This window comes from Cicer arietinum, chromosome 2, assembly GCF_000331145.2.
Source record: "Cicer arietinum cultivar CDC Frontier isolate Library 1 chromosome 2, Cicar.CDCFrontier_v2.0, whole genome shotgun sequence".
NCBI classification, from domain to species: domain Eukaryota; kingdom Viridiplantae; phylum Streptophyta; class Magnoliopsida; order Fabales; family Fabaceae; genus Cicer; species Cicer arietinum.
In genome coordinates this window covers 26,473,693-26,484,966 of record NC_021161.2, presented here as the reverse complement: position 1 = coordinate 26,484,966, position 11,274 = coordinate 26,473,693, and the positions used below count along the sequence as shown (strand labels likewise).

General features: G+C 34.5%; 1 protein-coding gene across 1 annotated transcript; it reads left to right on the top strand.

Moving 5' to 3' along the window:
• Positions 1 to 9,094: 9,094 nt before the first annotated feature.
• On the top strand, positions 9,095 to 11,185 carry LOC140919399 (uncharacterized). Its single transcript, XM_073365409.1, has 5 exons — positions 9,095 to 9,303; positions 9,391 to 9,529; positions 9,590 to 9,693; positions 9,775 to 10,051; positions 11,003 to 11,185. Exons 1-5 carry the CDS (start codon positions 9,095 to 9,097, stop codon positions 11,183 to 11,185), a joined length of 912 nt encoding a protein of 303 aa, XP_073221510.1.
• The last annotated feature ends 89 nt before the right edge of the window (positions 11,186 to 11,274 follow it).

Below are 11,274 nucleotides of genomic sequence, written 5' to 3'. Positions count from 1 at the left end.
AATTTGCAATTAAAAAGGGGGTTTTTTAGATTTTTGATTTAATAGATGAGCAAAATGATTAATCAACTTATTCGAGTTTCAAACATATCACAGATTCTATCAATGAGTTTAATTTATAATTTGTGATTCTATTCTTATTTGACTATAGAATTGATCAAACAAGCGTAATCAATCCTATGTGAATTTGGTTTCTTTGATTGGATTAAGCATCACAATCATCAAAATATTACAATTAACGATCAAGTGTCGCAAAATTATAGTTCAATTAAATTAGAAACTGAAACCAAATTATGTCAAATAAATTTAATCAATCCTATTGAAATTCAATTTAAGCAATCAAAATATCAATATAATCAAATAAACAAGAATAGAATCATGAATCGAAATTGACAGTGTAACCTGAATCTCAAGGTGTTGATGAAACTCTGAACACGTGGATTAATCTTATAAAATTAGTCTTCCATGAAATTAAAATAAAACTAGTTATTTCTTGTAGCAATTTGAATCTTAATTTTTCTGTCTCTAGAAAAGAAACAAAACTGCCAATATATAGTACTTGATATTGGGCTTTAGGGTTTAGGGTTTAAAAACAAGTGACCCGCTAATTAAAATTACTACAAAGTCCATATTATGAAATCTGTAATTTAGGCCCAGTAAAGTTCATAATTGGTCTTTTCTTCCAACACAAAAGTTGTAGCTCAGATTTGTATCTTTCCAACGCCATCTCATATGCGCCAATCTGATATTCAGATATCAAGTTATATTCTAGAGAGTGAGAAAGAGTCAAAATACAAATAATAAAATTAAAATGCAAATAATAAAATTATAATTCAAATTTGACCCAAAGTTTAGAAACAAGTTAAAAATATTAATCTAAGCTATAAAGAGCTTTTAAAATACTAAACTAAAAAGCTAAAAATATGTGCCCAAATGCTATGATCAAATTCCCCACACTTATACTTTGGCACTCCGAGCAAAACAATGCATGTGATTCAAAATATTCTTATGAATGCAAAGTGGTGAGAGAAAAAAAATATTTCTAGCTTAAGGCAATCATGAATAGTTTTATTATCACAACCAATGCAAACAAGAGGAGAAGTTAACTAAAGAATGCATCATAAGTGAAAGAGTCCTCCCAGGATATAAAATTCTCTCAAAGTGTTTGGACTACTATCTACACTCAAAACACATCATGAAAGCTAGCACTACCATAGGTTTGTCAAGCCTCTATAATCTATATTTGAAACACACGCAGATAATGATCAACAGGTCTTTATTTATGTTGTAAATGGCCAAGGTAAGGGTGAGATAATTCTAAGGAGACTATGGCTGAAAATCAAAGAGGATAAAGGAGTAATGATTAAGAGAGAAAAACATCATTAAGAAGTAACTCAATAAAACATCATTGACTTTTATTTTCATAAATCTAAAAAACCCCCTCAATAAAACATCATTAACTCTTTGCTCACAACACAACCATTTTTCCTCATATATATATTTTTTTCTTTTTCTTTTATTTATTTTTTCATAACCCACAAATTTAAAGAAACAAGTTGAGCACCCCTACACTTATGTAAGGAAAGACTCCTTTATCCCCCAAGATTGAGGCAAATCATTGTTTTCCACTTTAAGGCTTGTAATGAGCTATATAACAAAAAATCGGATAATTAGGCTCAAAGGGGATTAAACAAATGGGCAATTGTAGGGTAGGCTTATTTGGCTAGTAGCTTAATTAGATACAAATACCTAGATCATTTCAATATATGCATGCGGACAAGAGTCAAGTCAAGTTCTAGTGTAACTAGAAATCAGGAGTGAGATAACACACAAGAAAAGAAAAAAGATGGAAAAATGTGTGTTTGTGTCATTGGACTAACATTTAGGTCATTGTTGTCCTCCTAGACTTATTTTTGTCCAACTAGCGTTTTTAAACAATCTTGTGCATCCAATAGGTGTGTTAGTGTCATTGGATTCACATTTAGGTCATTTTCGTCCCCCCTAGGCTTATTCTAGTCCAATTAGAGTTTTTAACCAATCTAGTGCATCCAATAGGTATGTTTGTGTCATAGGATGAACATTTAGGTTATTTTCGTCCTCCCAAGGCTTATACATGTCCAATTAGGGTTTTTAAACAATCGTGTGCATCCAATAGGTGTGTTTGTGTCATTGGATGAACATTTAGCTCATTTTCGTCCTCCCAAAGCTTATTCTTCTCCAATTAGGGTTTTTAATCAATCTTGTGCATCCAATAGGTGTGTTTGTGTCATCAGATGAACATTTAGGTCATTTTCGTCCTCCCTAGGTTTATTCTAGTCCAATTAGGGTTTTTAACCAATCTAGTGCATCCAATAGGTGTGTTTGTGTCATTGGATGAACATTTAGGTCATTTTCGTCCTCCCTAGGTTTATTCTAGTCCAATTAGGGTTTATAACCAAACTTGTGCATCCAATAGGTGTGTTTGTGTCATTGGATTAACATTTAGGTCATTTTCGTCTTCCTTAGGTTTATTCAAGTCCAATTAGGGTTTTTTTACCAATCTTGTACATCCAATAGGTGTGTTTGTGTTAGTGGATGAACATTTAGGTCATTATCGTCCTCACTAGGCTTATTCTTGTCCAATTAGGGGTTTTAACCAATCTTGTGAATCAAATAAGTTCATTTGTGTCATTGGATTAAGATTTAAGTCATTTTCGTCCTCACTATGCTTATTCTTGTCTAATTAGGGTTTTTAACCAATCTTGTGCATCCAATAGTTGTGTTTGTGTCATTGGATGAACATTTAATTCAATTTCGTCCTCTAATTGGACAAGAATAAACCAAGGGAGGACGAAAATGACCTAAATGTTCATCCAATGACACAAACACACCTATTAGATGCACAAGATTGTTTAAAAACCCTAACGGGACATGAATAAGCTTAAGGAGGACCAAAATGACTTAAATGTTCATCCAATGACAAAAACACACCTATTGGATGCACAAGATTGTTTAAAAAACCTAATTGAACAAGAATAAGCCTAGGGAGGAAGAAAATGACCTAAATGTTCATCCAATGACACAAACAAACCTATTGGATGCATAAGATTGGTTAAAAACCCTAATTGGACTAGAATAAGCCTAGGGGGGACGAAAATGACCTAAATGTGAATCCAATGACACTAACACACCTATTGGATACACAACATTGTTTAAAAACCCTAGTTGGACAAGAATAAGCCTAGGGAGGACGAAAAGGACCTAAATGTTCATCCACTAACACAAACACACCTATTGGATGTACAAGATTGGTAAAAAAACCCTAATTGGACTTGAATAAACCTAAGGAAGACGAAAATGACCTAAATGTTCATCCAATGACACAAACACACCTATTGGATGCACAAGATTGGTTAAAAACCCTAATTGGACTAGAATAAACCTAGGGAGGACGAAAATGACCTAAATGTTCATCCAATGACACAAAGACATCTATTAGATGCACAAGATTGTTTAAAAACCCTAATGGGACAAGAATAAGCCTAAGGAGGACCAAAATGACCTAAATGATCATCCAATGACACAAACACACCTGTTGGATGCACAATTTTGTTTAAAAACCCTAATTGAACAAGAATACGCCTAGGGAGGAAGAAAATGACCTAAATGTTCATCGAATGACACAAACAAACCTATTGGATTAACAAGATTGGTTAAAAACCCTAATTGGACTAGAATAAGCCTAGGGGGGACGAATATGACCTAAATGTGAATCCAATGACACTAACACACCTATTGGATGCACAAGATTGTTTAAAAACCCTAGTTGGACAAGAATAAGTCTAAGGAGGACGAAAATGACCTAAATGTTCATCCAATGACACAAAGACACATATTGGATGCACAAGATTGGTTAAAAATCCAAGTTGGACAAGAATAAGCCTAAGGAGGACGAAAATGACCTAAATGTTCATCCACTGACACAAACACACCTATTGGATGCACAAGATTGGTAAAAAACGCTAATTGGACTTGAAAAAACCTAAGGAAGACGAAAATGACTTAAATGTTCATCCAATGACACACACACATACCAATTGGATGCAGAAGATTGTTTAAAAACCCTAATAGGACAAGAATGAGCCTATGGAGGACGAATATGACCTAAATGTTAATCCAGTGACACAAATACACCTATTGGATGCACAAGATTGGTTAAAAATCCTAATTGGACTAGAATAAGCCTAGGGATGACGAAGATGACCTAAATGTTTATCGAAAGACACAAACACACCTATTAAATGCACATGATTTGGTAAAAACCCAAATGGACTAGAATAAACCTAGGGAGGACGAAAATGACCTAAATGTATATCCAAAGACTCAAACATACCTATTGGATGCACAAGATTGTTTAAAAACCGTAATTGGACTAGAATAAGCCTAGGGGGACGAAAATGACCTAAATGTTAATCCAATGACACTAACACACCTATTGGATGCACAAGATTGTTTAAAAACCCTAGTTGGACAAGAATAAGTCTAGGGAGGACGAAAATGGCCTAAATGTGAATCCAATGACATAAAGACACCTATTGGATGCTCAAGATTGGTTAAAATCCTAATTGGACAAGAATAAGCCTAGGGAGGGCGAAAAGGACCTAAATGTTCATCCACTAACACAAATACAACTATTAGATGCACAAGATTGGTAAAAAAAACCTAATTCGACTTGAATAAACCTAAGGAAGACGAAAACGACCAAAATGTTAATCCAATGACACACACACATATACCTATTGGATACAGAAGATTGTTTAAAAACCTTAATTGGACAAGAATAAGCATAGGGAGAACGAAAATGACCTAAATGTTCATCCACCACTGACACAAACACACCTATTGGATGCACAAGATTGGTAACAAAACCCTAATTGGACTTGAATAAACACAAGGAACACGAAAATGACCTAAATGTTAATCCAATGACACAAACACACCTATTGGATGCACAAGATTGGTTAAAAACCCTAATTGGACTAGAATAAACCTAGGGAGGACGAAAATGACCTAAATGTTCATCCAATGACACAAAGACACCTATTGGATGTACAAGATTATTTAAAAACCCTAATGGGACAACAATAAGCCTAAGGAGGGCGAAAATGACCTAAATGTTCATCCAATGACACAAACACACCTATTAGATGCACAAGATTATTTAAAAACCCTAACTGGACAAGAATAAACCTAGGGAGGACGAAAATGACCTAAATGTTCATCTAATGATACAAACATACCTATTGGATGCACAAGATTGGTTAAAAACCGTAAATGGACTAGAATAAGCCAAGGTGGGACGAAAATGACCTAAATATGAATCTAATGACACTAACACACCAATTGGATGCACAAGATTGTTTAAAAACCCTAGTTGGATAAGAATAAGTCTAGTGAAGACGAAAATGGCCTAAATGTTCATCCAATGACAGAAAGACACCTATTGGATGCTCAAGATTGGTTAAAATCCTAATTTTACAAGAATAAGTCTAGGGAGGAAGAAAAGGACCTAAATGTTCATCCACTAACACAAACACACCTATTGGATGCACAAGATTGGTAAAAAAACCCTAATTGGACTTGAATAAACCTAAGGAAGACGAAAATGACCTAATTGTTCATCCAATGACACAAACACACCTATTGGATGCACAAGATTGGTAAAAAAACCCTAATTGGACTAGAATAAACCTAGGGAGGACGAAAATGACCTAAATGTTCATCCAATGACACAAAGACATCAACTAGATGCACAAGATTGTTTAAAAACCCTAATGGGACAAGAATAAGCCTAAGGAGGACCAAAATGACCTAAATGATCATCCAATGACACAAACACACCTGTTGGATGCACAAGATTGTGTAAAAACCCTAATTGAACAAGAATATGCATAGGGAGGAAGAAAATGACCGAAATGTTCATCGAATGACACAAACAAACCTATTGGATGCACAAGATTGGTTAAAAACCCTAATTGGACAAGAATAAGCCTAGGGAGGATGAAAATGACCTAAATGTTCATCCACTGACACAAACACACCTATTGGATGCACAAGATTGGTTAAAAACCCTAATTGGACTAGAATAAGCCTAGGGGGGACGAATATGACCTAAATATGAACCCAATGACACTAACATACCAATTGGATGCACAAGATTGTTTAAAAATCCTAGTTGGACAAGAATAAGTATAGGGAGGACAAAAATGGCATAAATGTTCATCAAATGACACAAACACACCTATTGGATGCACTAGATTGGTTAAAAATCCAAATTGGACAAGAATAAGCATAGGGAGGACGAAAATGACCTAAATGTTCATCCACTGACACAAACACACCTATTGGATGCACAAGATTGGTTAAAAACCCTAATTGGACTTGAATAAACCTAAGGAGGACGAAAATGACCTAAATGTTCATCCAATGACACACACACATACCTGTTGGATGCGCAAGATTGTTTAAAAACCCTAATTGGACAAGAATAAGCCTAGGCAGGACGAAAATGACCTAAATGTTCATCCAATGACACAAACACACCTATTGGATGCACAAAATTGGTTAAAAATCCTAATTGGACAAGAATAAGCCTAGGGAGGATGAAAATGACCTAAATGTTAATCCCATGACACAAACACACCTATTGGATGCACAAGATTTGTTAAAAACCCAAATGGACTAGAATAAGCCTAGGGAGGACGAAAATAACCCAAATGTTTTTTCAAAGACACAAACACACCTATTGGATGCACAAGATTGGTTAAAAACATTAATTGGACTAGAATAAACCTTGGGAGGAAGAAAATGACCTAAATGTAAATCCAATGACATAAGCACACCTATTGGATGCACAAGATTGTTTATAAACCATAATTGGACAAGAATAAACTTAGGGATGATGAAAATGACCCAAATGTTAATCCAACGACAAAAATGAACTTATTAGATGCACAAGATTGGTTAAAAAAACTAATTGGATAAGAATAAGCCTAGGGAGGACGAAAATGACCTAAATGTTCATTGAATGACGCAGACACCTATTGGATGCACAAGATTGGTTCAAAACCCAAATTGGGTTACGATAAGACTAGGGAGGACGAAAGTGACCTAAATGTGAATCCAATGACACAAACGCTGTAAGTCATGAGCTTCCCTGATCATGTTTTTGATTTAATTCCCAAACATACAGTACATATGAAATATTTGATTGATCTAATGATTTGAATTGAGAAACATATCAGGCAAACAAGCAGACACCATACACTTGGAACAAAAGCTTTCAACTCAAGGAATCAACCAAAGTTGGAGGATATGCTTGAGAAAGATTCAAATTTGTGTAGTGTAATTAGGTGTCATAGTAGTTAGTTTAGTAGAATAATCACTATGTTCTCATACTTAAGTCTTTGCCAATGAATATAAATCAATCAACTAATAAGTCAATTGATTAATCAATTGGGCAATCGATTGTCTGACTCAGAACCAGAGTTTTCACAACATAAATCGATTGGGCAATCGATTAGTTAAAGGTTTTTAGTAAAACCTGAGTTCTGGGCTTAATCCAATCAATTGGATAATCGATTGGGACATCAATTGAGCAATCGATTTTGCAAATCACAGAAACAACTATTTATTGAATCAATCGATTGATAAATCGATTGTGACAAAGTTTTTAAATCAGGAATAAGTTTTGTGATCCAACAAATCGATTGGGAAATCAATTGAATTAGATTTCTTAAACTACAAGTTTGTGGCAATCGATTAGGCAATCGATTGCAGTTAATCATTTATCAAAACCACTTTGAATAAATCGATTGGCACATAGATTTTGTCAAAATAGCTAAGGTTCTGTAACAAGCACAATCGATTGGAAAATCGATTGACGTAAAAGTCTGAGTCATTGTGATCAGCACAATCGATTGACGAATCGATTGAAGCAAAATGTTTGAGTTACAGAAAGGATTCAGCTCATTGCCAAATCGATTATGATTGTGATTATGAAGTTGACTGAGCAATCGATTGTTTTGATCTCGTTGTTTGAACAAAACACCTATAATCGATTACTCAATCGATTATGATATAATCATAGTATCAGTTCAGATTTATGTATTAAAAGAATCGATTGGCAAATCGATTCATGCTTATATGTTCAAGATTCAAGAAAAACAAGACATGCGAAAGTCGATTGGGAAATCGATTTAGCTAGCTTTAAAACATTATAAAATCAATTAATCAATCAATTGTCCTGATGTTTTTCTGAATATATATAAGCAGATTCAATCACTTTTTAAAAAAAAATTTGGAAAACTTTTTGATAACACTTGAATTACTTTTGAATAACTTTGATAATCACTCTGAGAGAAAAGTTTTTACAACACACAAATAGTCATTGGCTAAACACTTTTGTGTGAGATCCTATATTGTGATTGAGTCATAGTTCTTGATACTCTTTAATTCTTTGTGAAAGACAATTTTCTATAATTGAAGTTCTAGAAATCCAGTAAGGAAACTGGTAACTATCTTTGTTGGTGTGAGATCATCAAGAAGAAGTTTCATTTGGATCTTGTGAGAGTTTGGAGATTAACTCCAAGGATCAGGTGGTGTAGAAATAGAAGTGAGTGAGTTGGATAGATAGGCCTTGTGTGAGCTGGACAATCTGTAAAACGTTCTCAAATCATTCTATTGGAAAAGGCTGAAATCTTGTTGGATTTCAGGACTGGATGTAGGCTATCAAACTGATAGCTGAACCAGTATAAATCTTGGTGCACTTGTTTCTTATCCCTACTCTTTATTTGATATTACATAAATGTGTATTCGTGAATGTTTGAATTAATGAATTTCTGTATTGATTAACATTCTAAATTAAGCATTGTTTTTGTTCTCACATATTGATAATATTTGCAATGTGTGAATCTTTGTTCCTGAATATATTCCGCTAACGATCTTTGATAATCTGTTTAATAATTTTTCATATTCTTTAACTAACAGAGGCCATTATTACTAACAATTGGCATCAAGAGCCCGTTCTTTTTGTAGACTAACTTTCATAAAAGATTAAATGTCCTCTGCAGATTTTCTGGGAGAAAGGGCATCCTTGACAAGGCCTCCTGCATTCAATGGAGCAGCCTACATGTATTGGAAAAAGAGGATGTTGATCTTTCTTGAAGCATGTAGCCTTGACGTTCTTGAAGCTGTAATAGATGGTCCTTTTGTACCAACCATAGCTGGCACAGGTGATTCAGCAATTCCTAAACCCAGATCAAACTGGTCTGAGGATGACAAGAAAAAGGTTGGATACAATGCTAAGGCTAAAAACATTATTACCTCTGCTTTAAGCGCTGACGAATTCTTTAGGGTGTCTAACTGCAAAACTGCCAAAGAGATGTGGGACACTTTGCAACAAACGCATGAAGGAACGACATATGTAAAAAGAGCCCGAATCAACACATTAATGCATGAGTATGAGCTATTCAACATGAAGAAAGAGGAATCTGTCAATGATATGAAGACAAGATTTACTCACATAGTCAATAATCTAAATGCTCTTGGTAAGGTGATTGACAATGAGCAACAAATCAACAAGGTTATGAGATGTTTGACCAGAGAGTGGCAGCCAAAAATCACTGCCATAGCAGATTCAAAAGACCTTGGTAGCATGTCAATTGCCACACTATTTGGAAAATTAAGAGAGCATGAGATGGAACTGCACAGACTAAGTGAAGCTGAACATACTGGCAGAAAAAGAAAAAGGTTGTCTCTTAAAGTCCAAGCACATCAAACAAAGTCTGAACAAGAGATTTGCACTGAAGATTCAAACAGTGAGACCAATGAAGATTCCGAACTTGGATTACTTGTCAGAAAATTCAAAAAGTTTATGAAAAAGAAAGATAGCAAGTCAAGAAAGCCCTCAAGCTCAAAGACTCATGACAACAAGATAACCTGCTTTGAGTGTGGGAAGACAGGACATATAAAATCTGAGTGCTTCCAATTGCAAAACAAAAATAAGACTTCAAAGGTTAAAGGCAATCAACCACCTCTTAAGACCAGAAAAGCCTACATTGCCTGGAACAATAATGATGAAGAGTCATCTGCATCTTCAGAAGATGAAGAAGCTAATCTTTGTCTAATGGCCAACACATAATCAGATTCTGTTAGTGAGGTAAGTTCTAAATCCAATCCTTCTTATGATGAATTACATGACGCATTTAATGAACTGCATGATGAATATGTGAATGTAATCAAACAGTTGATTAGTACTAAGAAACTGTTAGAAGAAAAGTGCATGATGTATGATGAGATTAATTTGAAACATGAGTCTCTTAAAGATACAAATGAAAATCTGAAAAAGGAAACTTATGCACTGAAATGTGATTTGGATAAGTTCAATAGTGGTAAAAACAATTTAGATATGCTTCTTGGAAACCAAAGAAATCTAAATGTTAAATCTGGACTTGGCTATAGACAAAACAGGAATGTTAAAAAGAATCAGAAGTTTGTTAGATCTAAGCATATGCATGATATCTTCACTAAACCAAATCAGAATTCATCCTCTGCTGTTTTATGTCATTTTTGCTGTAAAAAGGGTCATATGGTTTTTAATTGTAAACTGAAAAAACTGGCCAACAGAGGATGGAAACAGATTTGGAAAGTGGAAACCAAAGAAATCTAAATGTTAAATCTGGACTTGGCTATAGACAAAACAGGAATGTTTAAAAGAATCAGAAGTTTGTTAGATCTAAGCATATGCATGATATCTTCACTAAACCAAATCAGATTTCATCCACTGCTGTTTTATGCCACTTTTGCTGTAAAAAGGGTCATAAGGTTTTCAATTGTAAACTAAAAAACTGGCCAACAGAGGATGGAAACAGATTTGGAAAGTTAAGACACAAGTATTTGAAACTAACCCTCAAGGACCCAATTTGAATTGGGTACCTAAAACCAAAACTTGAATGACTTTTTGCAGATATGCTTGACATCCAGGACTCATTCATGGTACCTAGATAGTGGATGTTCCAATCATATGACTAGAGACAAGTCAAATTTGTTGTCTCTGAACTTAAAAGATGGTGGATTTGTCAAATATGGTGACAATAACAAAGGGAAGATACTAGGCATTGGAGACATCAGAACGAATCAACTACAGTGATTAAAGATGTTCTGTATGTCAAGGATCTAAAGCACAACTTGATAAGTATAAGTCAACTTTGTGATAAGGGATTCCCAGGTAAGTTTACT

Bases quoted from the DNA above. Each gene is read 5' to 3' on its own strand.
- LOC140919399 (XM_073365409.1), top strand. From the start codon at position 9,095: ATGTCCTCTGCAGATTTTCTGGGAGAAAGGGCATCCTTGACAAGGCCT. The intron at 9,530-9,589 runs GTCAATGATATG...GCTCTTGGTAAG, and splicing joins ACATGAAGAAAGAGGAATCT to GTGATTGACAATGAGCAACA. The intron at 10,052-11,002 runs GTTAAAGGCAAT...GACTTTTTGCAG, and splicing joins ACAAAAATAAGACTTCAAAG to ATATGCTTGACATCCAGGAC.